An 18,311-nucleotide genomic window follows, 5' to 3' on the forward strand; every position below is an offset into this window, starting at 1 on the left:
CCCACAGTCTTCCCCCATCTTGCACTTCACCGACCATCTGTTAACTTAGGGATATCCTTGCTGTGTTTAGTTTCTCTGCGGTGCCACCACAGGGGAAATTAGGAATTACACTAGGAGTTGTGGGAGTTGTAGTTTTGCAAAATCTGAAGGGCCAGAGTTTGGCGAAGAACTTATGCCCAGAACCATGAAATGATATAAAATACATTTTTGCATAGCAGTTTTGTTGGCTGGAATTACCTAGTCCCGTGGCGGAGCTGTATTTCACTATTGGCGTGCTCACACTTCCCATATCCGTTGTGCACTTCACCTGGAAATAGAAGGCTGTAGAAACAGAAGATATAAAAAGTATGTAAGTACACTTTTTGTGATGCTTTTGTTGCTCATCATGTGTTATCCCTAAAGGGCAATATGTGCCATTATAACAACATTGTTGGCCAGGACCCAGGTCAGGTTTGCCTAATTTTACATAACCATAGAGTTTATGAACCTTGGCTAGGCTTCTTGTTTCTTCATTGGTCTTATCTCGTCCAGAAGTGGGGGAACATGAGCAGTTAAAGGGGTATTCTGGGTTTATACATCTTATCCCCTATTCAAAGGATAGCGGATAAGATATATTCTGTGCCGGGCGCTGCCTCTGAAACGGGGATGTGACGTCACGTCCACGCCCCCTAGTGATATCACACCACGCCCCCTCCATTCATGTCTATGGGAGGGGGCGTGACGGACGTCACGCCCCCTCCCATAGACATGAATGGAGGGGGTGTGTGGTACCTAAGGAGAGATGATAAATGGTTTGTAAGGCCAGTGTGGTCATTTCACAGCAGCTACAGGGCGATAGCTGGACCCTGAGCACCGTCCTTGTGGACTCAGCAATCTTTGTCAATGAGGGGTCTGCACATGTAGTCTATGACCATGATGCACTACTATAGTTGGGTGCTGACGTGCCAGTGATGTTTCGTGCAAATACAGCGGGTGAAATAGGTATTGAACACGTCACCATTTTTCTCATTTAATACTGTTACTTTGAGACAAGGGTACCCACTAACCCCAGGTATTTTTGAATCTCCCAACAAGTGTCTTTGGCCTTCTCTCCAGGGAATTTCAATGTCATCAAATTAATTGATGGGCAAATTGACATATTGGTCATAGAAAGCAAATAGAAATAAACAGAAGCAAATAGAAAGAAATAAAAACAGAAGACCTTTCTGTCCCAGGGAGCAAAAACAGACACCATAATAGGGGGGCCCATTTCGACCTTTGTTATAGGGACTCCTCGAGGGAATGAACCAGTTGATTTGCACTGACAAGGGTCTGGATTGCCTTTTAATCAATGATTGATTTCAGCTTTTGTCTTGGCTTTCCATGCCTTTTTTGCCTGTGTCATTTCACATTATTACACATAACTTAATTTCTGATCTAATTTGGTTTCTGGTTTTGGTGCTTTGTATGTATGCATTAGATGGGTTGTTACCAACATCTGGTGAAAATTTCATGTCAGTAGCAGCTTTGGAAATATATTTAATGAGAAAAATGGTGACATGTTCAAACCTTATTTTACCTGTAATGATGACTAGACAATTGTGAACCTAAAGGGCGCGTTCACACTGAGTAATTCAAGAGGAATTTATTCGAGTAATTCCTCTTGAATTCTCCGCTCCAAATTAAGTCATATCTCCTCTCCCCATTGTTTTTTCCGCTGTCCTGTTCACACTGCGGAAATTCTGCTAGTGGATTTCCGACGCTGAATTCTGTTCCGCTTGAAGAATGAGCATGTTCATTCTTCAAGCGGAATTCGCTAGCAGAAATCAATAGAAGTCAATGGTAAAAAAAAAAATTCCGCCCGACATAGTTTTCGCGCGGAACTCGCACGGAAATGTCTGAAAACCCCTTCACTTCTTTCTCCCCCAATTCAGCGCGCAAATTTTGCACGAAAATAAGATTCTTTTTTCCGCTCGTAAATTTTTCGGCTTGAATTACTCTTGATTTACTCAGTGTGAACATAGCCAAAGTATCTTTAACTTTAGAGGTTTCTCTGTGGAAGCAGTTAGAGCAGACAGTCCATTTAAGGCACAGAAGATGTGGTTCACAGAAGAGTTTTCCTTTAGAGGAGGCGGTAGGATTCCCCTTGGAAGGTTAAAGGGTTAGTCCAGCGCAATGGTGAGGGAAAACGGTCCTCTACTCCAGCGCTCCGTTTTCCTAAAAGGACAACACTTCCGGTGCCAGCTGCTCTCTAGTGTTACCAGCCGAATCACACTGGGGTCTGTGTGTGGACCAGAAGTCACTTTCTTAATATAAGACTCACTAAGTGTTTCATAGAGTTACACCCTCAAAGTTACTTCCGGTCCTCAATACTTCCACTGTTTGAATTGGCAATGTGGTGGGGATCAAAGCTGGCATCATATTGTGAAATCAGAGTGCCCGGTAAGAGGGGGAGCAGGGCAGCCATTTACAGTCACCATACTTATGCTGGGAGAGGAATCTGGCATTGCACTGAAGTGTTGCTTTAACTTAAGGATACAGTCCCATATATACTGCTGGAGAGGGATCTTCACAGGTTGGCCACCTGCAGTAGTAGATGGTTTAGAAGATTTGTAATACAGTTTTGTATGCTACAATATTGTATATCATTGTGAAGGGCAATAAGGTTTTCAAAGTAGCACAGATGCCATCTCGGAGTCCAATAACTGCAGTAGGGCACTTGTTCCTTCTTCTCCCTTCTGACTTTTAGTAGTTCCCTCTCTCTCTTGAAGACAGAATACAAATTTTAGATATCCTTTCAGTGTTGCCTGATAGCAGCTTGTTGGTGTATGTATAGTTCACGCAATGCTGTAAAAATTCACTGTGAATGACCTAGTCTGACTAGTTGAAGCTTTATTTGTATTATTTTATGGGCAGAGCCAGGACTGAGTTTCAGCCCAGCAGCCAAAGCTCATCGGAAATCCTTCATTGGCCTGAGCCAGACTAGACAATGGAGAAACCATGTGGGAAGGATCATGTACTGCAGAATTGAGTAGACCAGGTACTGGGATACTGCAGGCTTGTCCTAGGATGGACAAGGATTGATTTATTATGGGGTCACCTCTTCTTGATGTAAACCACAGCCCCTCTGAAACGGGGCTTCCCTAGGCATAGGGACTTGCCAAAAACATGGGCAGGTCGGTAGAATATACTCCCTCAGGTGTCACCAAGATGCCACTATGTCTTGGCGAGGGTATTTAATGCCAGAGCTAATGCAACAAGCTGAATCTTTGTCCCCAACAAAGGAAAGACTACCTACAACCCTACAGTAGTCACAGGACTCCATGGAAAAACTCCCACTCATCTTCACCAAATGTACCAAATCTTTTAATGTAAAGGGTAATGTCCACCATGAAATTTTAAGTTTTAAAATTCTGTTCTACATATATCTGATAGGGGAGCTCTGATTTCTGACATCATAAATGATACAGCTCTGTTTGCAGCCGCCTCTAGGGGGAGCTACTGGCATATAGAAGTGTACAGCTAGTTTTAAACTCAGTGGGAGTTGTATTAATCTGTATGCAATGTATTCCACCTACTGGTGACTGCAGGAACCTGCTATGTGATTGTTTAGAGACTCATACTGTACTAAGACCCTTTCATTACGAGCCACTCGTGTTCCTTATGTTAAGTACAATACTGGGCCTGGTTAACTTTGGATGACCTAGCCCTTAGTCCTATTCAGAGATGTACTTGGATCCCAGTATAAGTGGACACTTACTTTTATCTGTGATCTTCTGGATGAATACACTGGGGTCCAGGCCGCTGTACACACGCTGCCCCCTCTCCGTCAGGACAAACTCCTTTAGCTGCCCATTAAGCTGGAAGCTCTGTCTCCAGTCCAGGAATATGGTGGTTATATTGCTGGAAACATGGAAGGGGGTTCTGTACTCTGGTTCTAGATCAAACATTGGATGGAAGAACCGTGATAATTCAATACAGCAGGTCATCTCACAAAAAAGATATAGTTATAGAACCTGAGGGGGGCGCTGTACTACTTCTACTTACACACTATAGGCTTATAATCCAATACATGCAAGTCTCTCTGCAGAGTGATGTGTGTGAGACGGTCGAAATGTCGCTGCATCTGATGAATAAAGCCTGACACATATTCATCTAGACCGGTGTGCGGCTGCTTTTGTCCGACTGGTTATCTGTGGGAGCCCTTGACCCAGGCTTGGCCAGCTTGCACCCGCATCCACCGTTAAGAGTGCGGTTCTTTTTTGGAACATAGATTATATATATATATATATATATATATATATAAATAATCTATCTCATAGCTATCTATCTATCTCCTATCTATCTATCTCCTATCTATCTCATATCTATCTATCTAATATCTATCTATCTTTCTAATATCTGTCTATCTCATATCTATCTATCTATCTATCTCATATATATATATATATATATATATATATATATATCATATATATCTCCTATCTATCTATCTCCTATCTATCTCATATCTATCTATCTAATATCTATCTTTCTAATATCTATCTATCTATCTCATATCTATCTATCTATCTATCTATCTATCTCATATCTATCTATCTAATATCTATCTTTCTAATATCTATCTATCTATCTATCTCATATCTATCTATCTATTTCATATCTATCTATCTATCTAATATCTATCTTTCTAATATCTATCTATCTATCTCATATATATATATATATATATATATATATATATATATATATTTATATATCATATATATCTATCTCCTATCTATCTATCTATCTCATATCTATCTATTTAATATCTTGAAAAATATTTTATCCGCTTGGTGTGCTGCATTTATCTGCTACCTACCTATTTATCTATCTATAAAAAATAAAGCCAGTGCATTACTTCATAATGTGAAAAAGGCGAATTTATTCCATCAAAAAACATGTAAGAGCAGCAACGTTTCAATCCTCTCCAGGATCTTTCTCAAACCTTTTTCACTTTATGGAGTGCTGCGCTGGCATTATTTTTTTTAATGTTGCAGAAGGATTGGTGGTCTTGATCAGTTTCAATTGCCTCCACCTACTCATTGTACAACTATTTTTTTCACTTGAGTGCTTTTGTGATTTTTCTTTTTATCTATCTATCAATCTATCTATCTATTGGAATACACTATGGAATAAACCTTTCACCGTGATTTTCAAGCTGTGGTGTGCTGCATCTATTTGTTTTTTATGGATTAAGGAACCGGCGACCGAGGCTCCAAGTATGCTTGCACCCCGTTCAAAATTACTTACTTATCTTGATGTGCTGCTCATATTGGGACTTTATCTATCTATCTAGCTATCTATCTAATATCCATCTATCTATGTATCTCAGTATTTTCAACCAGAGCACCTCCAGTTGTTGCAAAACTACAACTCCCAGCATGCTGGGAGTTGTAGTTTTGCAACAGCGGGAGGTACCCTAGTTGGGAAACACTGATCTATCTATCTCCTATCTATAGGTCTCATATCTATCTATCTACAGTGGGGCAAAAAAAGTATTTAGTCAGCCACCAATTGTGATTGTTCTCCCACTTAAAAAGATGAGAGGCTGTAATTTTCATCATAGGTATACCTCAACTATGAGAGACAGAATGAGAAAAAAAAATCCATAAGATCACATTGTCTGATTTTTATTTATTTGCAAATTATGGTGGAAAATAAGTATTTGGTCAATAACAAAAGTTCATCTCAATACTTTGTTATATTCCCTTTGTTGGCAAAGACAGAGGTCAAACGTTTTCTGTAAGTCTTCACAAGGTTTTCACACACTGTGGCTGTTATTTTGTCCCATTCCTCCATGCAGATCTCCTCTAGAGCAGTGATGTTTTGGGGCTGTCGCTGGGCAACACGGACTTTCATCTCCCTCCAAACGTTTTCTATGGGGTTGAGATCTGGAGACTGGCTAGGCCACTCCAGGATCTTGAAATGCTTTTTACGAAGCCACTCCTTCATTGCCCGGGCGGTGTGTTTGGGATCCTTGTCATGCTGAAAGACCCAGCCATGTTTCATCTTCAATGCCCTTGCTGATGGAAGGAGGTTTTCACTTAAAATCTCACGATACATGGCCCCATCCATTCTTTCCTTTACACAGATCAGTCGTCCTGGTCCCTTAGCAGAAAAACAGCCCCAAAGCATGATGGTTCCACCCCCATGCTTCACAGTAGGTATGGTGTTCTTTGGATGCAACTCAGCATTCTTTCTCCTCCAAACACGACAAGTTGAGTTTTTACCAAAAAATTCTACTTTGGTTTCATCTAACCATATGACATTCTCCCAATACTCTTTTGGATCATACAAATGCTCTCTAGCAAACTTCAGACAGGCCCGGACATGTACTGGCTTAAGCAGGGGGACACGTCTGGCACCGCATGATTTGAGTCCCTGGCGGTGTAGTGTGTTACTGATGGAAGTCTTTGTTACTTTGGTCCCAGCTCTCTGCAGGTCATTCACTAGGTCCCCCCATGTGGTTCTGTGATTTTTGCTCATCGTTCTTGTGATCATTTTGACACCAGGTGGTGAGATCTTGCGTGGAGCCCCAGATTGAGGGAGATTCAGTGGTCTTGTATGCCTTAAATTTTCTAATAATTGCTCCCACAGTTGATTTCTTCACACCAAGCTGCTTGCCAATTGCAGATTCAGTCTTCCCAGCCTGGTGCAGGTCTACCATTTTGTTTCTGGTGTCCGTCGACAGCCCTTTGGTCTTGACCATAGTGGAGTTTGGAGTGGGACTGTTTGAGGTTGTGGACAGGTGTCTTTTATACTGATAAAATGTCCAAACAGGAGCCATTAATACAGGTAAGGAGTGGAGGACAGAGGAGACTCTTAAAGGAGAAGTTACAGGTCTGTGAGAGCCAGGAATCTTGCTTGTTTGTAGGTGACCAAATAATTATTTTCCACCATAATTTGCAAACAATTTCTTAAAAAATCAGACAATGTGATTTTATGGATTTTTTTCTCATTATGTCTCTCATAGTTGAGGTATACCTATGATGATTAAATACTTTTTTGCCCCAGTGTATCCATCCTGTATCTATAAGTACAGTCTATGGGGTGATTAGTATGGCTGGCACTATTTCTCAGATAAATGATGCCAGGCAGGTTCAGTATTTATGGCCGCAGCGCCCAGAGGACGGTACAGATTGATTAAATGTTCCTATAAAGTGGGCTTCTAAGTAAGTCAATTATGCAGTTGTGTCACCCGCTCATTTGTTCGGCTTCTCTCCCAGCCATTAGCTCTCGTCCCGATTGTTACAAAAAAGAAAAAAAACAGCATCTAAAAAGCAATTTGTGAATAATAATTTATTTTAGTAGCTAATGAATCAATACATGTGCGGATGGGATCATGATCATCGCGGCCCCGTTCACACCGGATATCATGAAAGTAACTTTGTTGTCATGGCAAGGACATGGCTATTTATCACAACACATATAGAAAACATAGAATCAATTATGGGGAAAAAACTAACATTCTGATCAATATGTATAAATAATGGGATATGTCCTATTAGGGTATAGTGGGATTAATGAGATACATCCTATTGGGGCAAAGTAAGAATAATAGAATACGTCCTATTAGGACATAGTGGGATAAATGGGATACGTCCTTTTATGATATAGTGTGCTTTCTGGGATACATCCTATTAGGGCATTGTGGTATAAATATGATACATCCTATTAGGGTATAGTGGGATTAATGGGATACGTCCTATTGGGGCATAGTAAGAATAACGGAATACATCCTGTTAGGACATAGAGGGATAAAAGCAATAGGTCCTTTTAGGGTATAGTGGGATTAATGGGATACATCCTATTAGGGCATATGGGAATAAACAGAATACATTTTATTAGGAAATAGTGAGATTAATGAGATACGTCCTATTAGCGCTTAGTGGGAATAATGGGATACGCCCTATTAGTGCACAGTGGGATTCATTTTATACATTTTATTGAGGCATAGTGAGATTACTGGGATATGTCCTATTAGGGTACAGTGGTATTAATGGGATATGTCCTATTAGGTCATAGTGGGATTAATGGGATACATTCTATTAGGGAATAGTGGGATTAATGAGATAAATCCGATTAGGGCATAGTGGGATAACTGGAATTCGTCCTATTAGGCTATAGTGGGTTAATGGGATAAGTCATATTAGGGCATAGTGGGATTTAAGAAATATGTCCTATTAGGCCATACAGGGATTAAAGGGGCGTGTCCTCTTAGGGCATCCATATTTCATAGAGGGGGGTCCATTCTCAAGTACCCTCTCAATATGCCTAAGGGCAGAGCCGCTCTGGAAGAACTTGCTTTCCCATACATTACATCAATGTTTCCAAACCCGTGTGTCACTAGCTGTTGCAACACCTGGAGTTGTAGTTTTGCAACAGTTGGGGGTTCACTTATTGGGAAACACTGCCTTACATAGAGGGAAACTAGTCCAGAGTGTAATGCTGCAATTGCCCTGTAGTGGCCGCTATAGGTAGAATGTACAGTCTGGCTGTTATCGGGTACTTCACCACTCTAGCTCCTATATTCTTTAGTGAGGGTCCCTAACTATTAGGACTGGTTTTTAGGGGTTGGAACAATAGGCAACAGTTCTATTCTAGGGAGCCAACTAGGACAAGACCCTCAGAAGAATCCTGATTTTACTTATAACCCTCTTAATGCCTTAGACCACCATAAAATTTAGAATCAATCCATTTATATCCCAATGTTAAAGCGTACCTGTCAGGTCCCACAAAAAACTAAACTGTTATATGTTACTCAGTACCTCATCCTGATCATGTACATCTAATTATGTCTCAAGCACCCATACTTCACAAAAAAATAGCATATTACAGCTGCTTAATGTCTTTTTCATCTTCCCAAAGGGAGGGGGCGTGTCCTTCTCTTGCCTGCACTGTGATGACTCCTCCCTCTCCCTGACTTTTTAGAGATTGCCTGAACTCTACCACCTAAGACAATATGGTGAGTGTATACCTTACATCTTCCTAAATTAGTGCAATGATTTAGTGCTAAAAGTACAGGGGTTTTTACCATACATTTTTTGTTCCTATGTCATTCGTGTGTATAATCCCTTGCGAGTCCTGTAATGCTGGGACCTGTAGTTTTGGAATAGTCGGAGGCACAGTGTTTGCAGCTGTGTTGCCTTCAGCTTATGCAAAACCACAACTCCCAGCATGCCCAGACATCCTTTGACTGTCCAGGCATGCTTGGAGTTGTAGTTTTGCAACAGCTGGAGGCACATGATTGGTAAAACTCTGTTACAGCTGTGTTGCTACAGGCTGTGTTCCTCCTGAAGCCTTGTCAATCATCCATCCCGTGTCCATGACCTTTGGACACCCTCATGCTGCTGTGGGACTCATCAGTGTCCCAGGACGTATGGAGACCCCTAGTGGTAGGACCTCCAAAGGCAGTTTTCTTTAATAAAATGTGAGTTTTTTTTAAAGAAGTATATTAGAAAAACTACTGTTTTGCCAAGATGTACAACATATAAAAAGTTTTTATATCTGACAGTGCCCTTTTAAGGTAAATAAATCTATTTTTACATATTGGGATACATTGTCTCCATACAGCTTATGTGCACACAGCCCTGCTGGTCACCATATAACCCAATGTTTTCCAACAACAGTGCCTCCAGCTGTTGCAAAACTACAACTTCCGGCATGCCCGGACAGCCATAGGCTGTCCGGGCATGCCGGGAGTTGTAGTTTTGCAACAGCTGGAGGCACCCCAGTTGAGAAACACTAACCCATCGCTCACACCAGACTCCATACATTCTTACTTTCTTTTAAGGTTGTGACATGGACCCAGTCAGAGTCAGCACTTCCTTCTGAGTTGTAGCTAGTCACCCTCAGCTTGTATGTGGTGAATGGCTGCAGATCTGTAACGTCACATGACTTCTCCTCGCCAGAATATTTCACTTCCAAGCCTCCTTCGACGCAAAATTCCCCAACAGTATGGACCATTGATGGAGGACAGGTCACCAGTGTGTGGACTTCATACCTACAGGAAAATATGTGAGAAATAATATTACAGGCACTCCGGGGATTTATTTTTTGCTTATATTAAGTGGCATAGGCTATTATTAGAGAATAATGTAAAGGTTCTTGTGTAGGCCTTGTGCTTACCTGTCTTACTTGATGTAACAGGCATGGGTTTTTTAGCCATTTGGATTTCTATTTCAGAACAGAAATGATTTTCCCATGCTGCCTACATAAATACTCTGGCTTTGCAGAGGGGAGAGTGTGGAGTCTCATCGCTGCAGTTCACCTAAGACCAAGCTAATCACCAGGCTAGATTCCAGCAACCAGAAGCCTAAATAACTAAGACTTATAAGTAAGTTGGTGTCAGTTCACATTATGTGTAATTCTGATTCTTATTCAAAGTGCATTTTTTAGAGAAATATTGCTACAAGGAGAAAGTGATTTGACCTATAATCACAATTGAGGTGTTTTATGAACATTTGAAGGCTTCAGACTGTGTTAACATGTTGCATTCTTACAGCATTTTTTACAAATTTTCACTGCGTTTTGGTCTTGATTTTGCTGCAATTTTCCAAAGTTGATGTAAAAATGACACCTAAAGCTGTAATAATGTAAGTGAATCAAAAAATTGAATAAAAAAAGAAGGAAAAATGCAATGTGTAAACACCGCCTCATGGAAGGTGTATAACAACTATATATCCTGATCCAATACAGGTAGCAGCAGCAGTATACAGATAGAGCTGGGAGGGAGGTGTAAAAGTACTATATATCTTGATCCCATAGAGATAGCAGCAGTATACAGATTGGAGGGGAGATGTATAACTACTATATATTCTAATCCCATAAAGATAGCTGCAGCAGTATCCAGATAGACCTGGGATGGAGGTGTAATACTACTATATATCCTGATCGTATAGAGATAACAGCAGGATACAGTGAGTGGGGAAGAGAGGTGTAGAAGTAATTAGGGATGTGAATCGCCAATAATTTGGCGATTCGATTCGAATCGCGATACCAGGGTGGCGATTCGATATATCGCAATATATCGCGATACTGTCATGTTGGCGATATATCACGATATATCGCGATATTCCCTATTAAAAGCTTGGGAAAACTTATTCTAGTTGAGAAAGAACAAGATCCCGCGAGAGTTGTCCTGTGAGTGCGTACGTTCTCCTTCCTGTTTATTCTGAGTCTGTAGTCTCGCGGTAGCAGCCTGCAAGTGGGACAGAGCTGATAACAGGTACACTGCCAACTAGTGGTCAGGAATTTAAGTGTTATAAAAAAAATAAGACAGACAAATAGGACTGTGACTCAGTGAGTGAAATACAGTAAATGTTAATTATAATAATTGATAAAAAAAAATCGATTCTCAGAATTTTAAAATCGATTCAGTATCGCGGAACAAAAAATCGCGATAATCGCGGAAATTGATTTTTTCTTACATCCCTAGAAGTAATATATATCCTGATCTCATAGAAATAGCAGCAGCATACAGACAGAACTGGGAGGAGAGGTGTAGAACTATTATATATCCTGATCCTATAGAGATAGCAGTAGCAGTATACAGATAGAGCTGGAGGGGAGGTGTATAACTACTATATATCCAGATCCTATAGAGATAGAAGTAGCAGTATACAGATAGAGCGGGAGGGGAGGTGTATAACTACTATACTGTATATATTGATCCCATAGAGATAGCAATAGTAGTAGTATACAGATAGAGCTGGAGGGGAGAGGTCTGAAAGTTAAAAGGGAGGGATATGGTAGGTGATGATGTCATCTGGTATTTACAGAAAGTCAGCTGACTCAGGACAGAACACTTCCATTGACACATGAAACACTGATTTTCTGTGTGATCACTTGACTCAGTTTCAATATTGAAATATGTAGCTGTGCTGGAGTGAAACAAATTACACTGTAGGACTAGAGATGGCGACTGTGCATGATATGGGTGAAACAAAAAACAACAAGAGCGTATAAAGCTTTTTTAAATAGGATAGTCCTCATTCTCATTGAAGAGACCCAGTGTTTTATCAAGGCAATATGGGGGGGGGGGGGGGGAAAGGTATGTAAATTAGCTCTCTCTAAAAAGGAAAAACAATATCTCACATTAGCCAATCCAAAATCTCCTCCAAAAGAAAGAGTCACCCGATGTAAAGGATGTAAATTAGTTCTACTGAAGACAAAAATGATATTCAACTAGAATATCACTGAGGTATAGAAAGATGCAGAAGATATTCAAATGACAAAGGCTATAACTATAAATAGCTATTGCTGATTGGAAAAAGGTCAGAATAAAACTTAGCATTTATTAGATACATGTTAAGACATCAAAAATATCAAGAGGTCATCATAGACAAATATGATAAACAAGGTGGATATCACAATTTCTCCAGGTTATCCATTATCGGGTCAGGGGTAAAAGGTTTATACAGCTGGTATAACCCCTTTAGGTACACATTGACAATCCCAATGTGTTTCTCCTCCCCTATCATTAATAGAGCAAGGGGTTCATCAGGGGATGACACACAGAATAACGACACAAATTCAAAGGCAGCATGACTCCAGATAAAACTAGACAATTGGCACTCATAGGGTGTTAGAACGATGTGGATACAGGGGCGGACTGATCGGCCAATCCGTTTGGACGTGGTCCGAGGGCCTGGCAGGGTCAGGGGCCTGCCACCGCTGCTCAGGGCCACCGTCAGTGGTGTACATCCAGTACCCCAGTAAGGGTCCCGGGTCCCTGCTGTACCCACCCTGCAGCAGCCGCAGCACAGTAGGCCGGATTTATGGTGGGGCACTCTAACCTGCAAAGGGGCCCGCCGCTGCAGCACTGTTTTCTTTTTTTAAATAGTTAGCCCCCAGACCTTTAAGGTGAGTGCAGAGGCACCCACAATGCCTCTCTGGGAGGAGAACAGGGGGACGCTCCTCCCCCTACCCCCCCCCCCCCCCCCACTGCTATTGAAGCAGGCAGGTGCTTTGCTTCCTGCTCCACCACGGACTACATTTATCTCAAATTCCCACTCAGGCTTGCGCCCTCCTGGGACTAATTTCCCAAACTCGGGAACCCTAAATTTTAAATGTAACCTTTATTATTCCTAATTAAAATTGGTTTGTGAGAAATTTGGATCAAAACCACAGTATTGGATCAGTTTAGGGTTAATTTATTGTATTCCCATTTAAAGTAAGAAATGATCACTCCCACCTTGACCCTTGATAAAGCCGGTTGCAGCTGGCCAAACATCGGGGGGGGGGGGGGGGACGGGTGTCAATGTGTACTTTTAAACAGCAACATTGGAACAGGAAATTTAAAACATGATGTGAAAAGAGTTAAACTAAAAGGGAAATTATCCCGCAGATCTGAAGTTGCCTCCTGACTGGAGGGATCATTTTTGACCATACATGGGAATACAATAAGTTAACCCTAAACTGATCCAATACTGTGGTTTTAATCCACATTATGTTTGATTTCTCATAAACCACATTTTAATTAGGAATAATAAAGGTTACATTTTAAATTTAGGGTTCCCGAGTTTGGGAAATTAGTCCCAGGAGGGCGCAAGCCTGAGTGGGAATTTGAGATGAATGTAAATGTATCCTGGGGAAACCCTTATGGGTGATTTTGATTTATCCACCACGGACTATGACACCCGCCCGCGCCGAAGGGGAAAAGGAAGACTTCCCCTGCCCACTGCTGTGGCCACCAATACAACAGGTAATTTTCTGGAAGGAAAAGGTTGAGGGGCAAATTGCTGTTTGGGGGGTCATTGGGAGTTAAATGGGCAATTTCTTAATGTTTCCTGACCAGGGTAGCTCCAGCTGTTTTAAAGCTACAACTCCCAGCATGCCTTCGGCTGTCCAGACATGTTGGGAGTTGTAGTTTTGCAACAGCTGGAGGCACCCTGGTTGGGGGAACACTTTATCCTATCTATCTATCTCATATCTATCTATCTATCTCATATCTATCTATCTCATATCTATCGCATATCTATCTATCTCATATCTATCTATCTAATACAACCAAAGGATAAATTGACCAGCACTATTGATCCATACTATTGTAAAAACCTGGCTTGCAGGTGCAAGCTGCTGGGCTAAATATACAGCAACAGGAGAATACAGCAGCACACTGCTAGCACAAAGATATAGATGAAACATGAGTATATAGATAAAACATGAGTATATAGATAGAACATGAAAAGCTATACAGCTGTAATGCAATAAATTAAGATATGAAACTATGAAAATATGAGGTACTTAGCTTGCAAATTTGGCGCCAAATAGCGTGGACCGTCCCACCACGGTAAGGTGACCTCATTCTGGGACGGACCCTACACTGTGTATATGCCTCTGTGTGAACAGTACAACAGGAATTGCAAGGTCTGAAACATCCAAGGCACCTTATATACACCTAATAGAGGTTGTATTACACATACGGGGGAGTGGCTACCTCCATGTTGGCTCCTGCACCCCACCCACCTCGATTAGGTGTATATAAGGTGCCTTGGATGTTTCAGACCTTGCATGCCTGCTGTACTGTTCACACAGAGGCATATACACAGTGTAGGGTCCGTCCCAGAATGAGGTCACCTTACCGTGGTGGGACGGTCCAAGCTATTTGGCGCCAAATTTGCAAGCTAAGTACCTCATATTTTCATAGTTTCATATCTTCATTTATTGCATTACAGCTGTATAGCTTTTCATGTTCTATCTATATACTCATGTTTTATCTATATACTCATGTTTCATCTATATCTTTGTGCTAGCAGTGTGCTGCTGTATTCTCCTGTTATTCTATCTAATATCTATCTATCATCTATCTCATATCTATCCATCTATCTCATATCTATCTCATATCTATCTCATATCTATCTATCTATCTAGACAAAAAAGATGTATATACAAGGAATGTCAGCTCACCCGATCCACGGCAAATTGAAGCCTCCAACTCAGGATGAAAAATGCAGAATCCAGCGGTATGCATCTGATGAAGGGTCAGAAGCCATCATGCATCTGATGAAAGGTCACATGACCTGAAACGCGTCATGTTGCTTGTCCAGGAGGTTTTATCACATGTATTTGAGACGTTCATGTCAAAGTTTTAACTTGAATTACAATAAAAGGTGAAGTCTATCATACCGCTGGCTTCTGCATTTTTCGTCAAAAACGAATGCAGTTTATTCACCCATGTCAGCGAGGATTCAGCTACCCACTTGTAGCCTTTCTCAAGCGTGCTTCTATCTATCTGTCTAAAAGTCCAGGAAGGGCAGCACATCAGTAGAAGTAGGCAATTGGGGCAAGCGGCAATATAGCTAAGGTCAGGAGGTTCCAAGTATTCAAGAAGAAAGGCAGCTGCAGCGCAGTATTCAGGGCTTGGAATAAAACTACTTGATTCACAACATTTGTGTGCTGCAGCAGCCTTTCTTCTTGAATATCTATCTATCTCATATCTATCTATCCCATATATATCCATCCATATATCTCATATCTATCTATTCCCTTCCCATGCCCATCCTCACTTAGAGACTAGGACAGGCTGCAGGCCCTCTAAAATCTGAAAAGGGGCTGCTAGGGGTAGCCACTACCCACTGGGGTCACTATCTACTGGGAGCCTTACGTACCTGGGGCAATACCTGCCTGAGGAAACTACTTACTGGAGGCAGGACCTACCTGGGGGCACCATCTACTGAGGGGCACTAACTACTGAGGGAACTACCTACTAGGGGCATAACCTACCTGGGGGGTCACTATCTACTGGGATCATTACCTACCGGAGGGGCACTATCTACTGGGAGCACTAACTACTAATGGAACTACCTACTTGGGGCATTACTAACCTGGGGGGCACTATCTACTGGGGGCATTGCCTACCTTGGGCATTACCTACTGGGGACATTACCTACAACCTACCTAGGGACATTACATACTACCTAATAGGGACATCACCTACCCACTGGAGGCATCACCTACAACCTATCCACTGGAGGCATCACCTACAACCTACCCACTGGGGACATCACCTACAACCTACCCACTGGGGGCATTACCTACTACTTACCTACTGTGGGCATTACAGACCTCATGGGACGGTCTACCTTATAGGGGGAAATCCCACCTACCTACTGGGGGCATCTACCTAATAGGGGAGGGGAAATTAACTACCCACCACTACCCAATCCCCCTACCCTTTCCCCCAACACACATACTCCTTTATACTGTGCAGAGCATCTAGGGAGGAATTATTTTGTGCACTGAGAGTAAGGAAAAGTTAGAAAATGTGCTGAAAAAATGTGATGCCTAATATGTTTGTTGCCCGGCAGATTCTGTGAATGTTAACTTGTTATATATTTTCTTTTATTTTGTGTGTAAGGATGGGGCATTAGGAGGGATTTGAGTGGGATAGGGGTGTGGCAGAGGTGTGGTCAGGGGCGGAGCCTCACAGGGGCCATTGTTTTATTTGGTCCTGGGGCCCTGAGTGTTGTCAGTCCGCCCCTGTATGGATGGGTGTTCTGAAGAAGAGGTTGATCACTTCATTAGGCTGGGTACAAACTAGTATAATATGGATGTATTTTTATGTTCGTATGACAGCGGCAAGTACTGGCCAGACTGCGGCACAGCTGTCAGTTCAGGTCATCAGGGCTATGATCATGTACTGTGGGAATGGTAGGGGTGGCTGATGCCTTTTCCATTGTCCATTCCTATAATTTAGAACAATATTTAGAACAGTAACAATAATAATGTGTCCAATACCTTGACTTTCATATTCTCCCCTAATTGCAAAAAACTAGTCATTTTCCATATCATCCCTAAGGTTATTCACTCTCGAAGATACAACTTTTTTCTTCATATAAACCCCCCTTCCCCGCCGTCAGATTATGAAAAATGTCCATGGTTCACCCTGTCTTAAAAATGTATAGATCCCTTCATGCATCCCAAAGACGAACAGCATGATATGATTAAAACCCCCCTGCCAGCCACTTAATATATCATTGGTTTGACTGAAATATGACATTTAGTTAATTAATTATAAGATATTTCTAAATGTCACAGAAATTAGGCCCTTACCTTTGAATAATGCCATTAGGTGACCCCGGCACACTCCACCACAGTGACACTGCCCTTGAAGTTTTATGCGTAACGTGTGGAGGTCGCTGGTTGGAAGGCGAATCCGGGAGAGTCGTAAGCCGAGCGACGGGACCTTTACTGCAACAATGCAGACATGTGCAGGCCTCAGCGCCTATGGAGTAGTTGGTGAAGGGCTTCAAATCATGAATGGTCTGCTGGTTGGATGTTCCTTCAGATGCCTATGGAAATAAGGCATTGTATTAGTATCATTACATTAGTGATGACTGAAGTGGTTTGGAGACTGCTACCTTGGTATCTGCCACCAGTTTCCGTCATTTCTGATCACTAGTGTGAAATTGAAGCAGTGCCAAGATTCACTTTAGGCTGACCATACACTTCATATAGCTGTAGACCTCAAGAGCTATCTCTACCATCCCCCATAAACCTAAATGCCCAAGCATCAATGCATACTGAATTTAAAGAGGGGAGAAAACCCCTGCCAGACACCTCTGATGGCAGCTTATCTCCCCTAAGACATTTGGTGCCCGTAGACCTTCTTGGGCAGCAGGGCCGGCCCTTAAATGTGCCCAGGAACTTCCTGCTGACAGCAGCTTATCTCCCCTGTGAACAAGAGACATTTGCAAGCACTAATGGGGGGGCAGTAGGGCCGGTCCAACAATGTGCCTACAACGTCCTTCCTGCAGAACGTCCTTCCTGCTGACGGCAGCTTATCTTCCCTGAGACATTTGCAACCATTGATGTCGGCAATACTTTAAAAGCTGGTGCCCGTAGACCTTCCGAGGTAGCAGGGCCGGTCCTACAATGTGCCAAGGAGCTGGACATCCCTGCTGCAGCTTATCTCCCCTGAGAACAAAAGGATCTCCATTATGGATTCCAACTGTTCCATCCTTGTCTTCCCCAACATCTCCCGTCAAAGAGGTCATCCGCTCCTGCTGAAATTGATATGTTTGGCTAACAGAAGTCTAATATGTATAGCCAGCGTTAGGCACACCTCTTTCTAAAAGGACTGGCATGACGTCACGTCCCCAGTCCCGGAAACCCCAAGGTTTCCGAAACTGGAGACGCAGCTCCCGCATAGAATGCATGGCCCCCTGCAATCAGACATCTTATCCCCTATCCTTTGGATAGGGGATAAAATATTTTTGCCCGGAAAACCCCTTTAAGTAAAAAGTGTTCAAAAAGTCCGATCAATACCGAAATGGCACCTATAC

At 42.1% G+C, this 18,311-nt stretch overlaps 1 protein-coding gene and 1 long non-coding RNA gene across 4 annotated transcripts in view; one reads left to right on the forward strand and one right to left on the reverse strand.

Moving 5' to 3' along the window:
* Window positions 1-18,311, reverse strand: part of USH2A (usherin) — a 1,021,568-nt gene that overhangs the window by 19,653 nt on the left and 983,604 nt on the right. For all 3 annotated transcript variants that reach the window (XM_056568336.1, XM_056568335.1, XM_056568334.1), the window contains 4 exons: window positions 17,080-17,318; window positions 9,807-10,027; window positions 3,740-3,916; window positions 238-321 (listed from right to left, as the gene is read on the reverse strand). In XM_056568336.1, the coding sequence (XP_056424311.1) occupies window positions 238-321; window positions 3,740-3,916; window positions 9,807-10,027; window positions 17,080-17,318 (721 nt within the window). The remainder of the gene's footprint in view (window positions 1-237; window positions 322-3,739; window positions 3,917-9,806; window positions 10,028-17,079; window positions 17,319-18,311) is intronic.
* The window catches only part of LOC130363040 (uncharacterized), a 28,100-nt gene continuing 18,600 nt past the window's right edge, over window positions 8,812-18,311 (forward strand). Inside the window, exons 1-2 of the long non-coding RNA XR_008891688.1 lie at window positions 8,812-8,989; window positions 10,210-10,360. This is a non-coding gene — a long non-coding RNA (uncharacterized LOC130363040). The remainder of the gene's footprint in view (window positions 8,990-10,209; window positions 10,361-18,311) is intronic.

This window comes from Hyla sarda, chromosome 3 (genome assembly GCF_029499605.1).
Source record: "Hyla sarda isolate aHylSar1 chromosome 3, aHylSar1.hap1, whole genome shotgun sequence".
Classification (NCBI taxonomy): Eukaryota; Metazoa; Chordata; class Amphibia; order Anura; family Hylidae; genus Hyla; species Hyla sarda.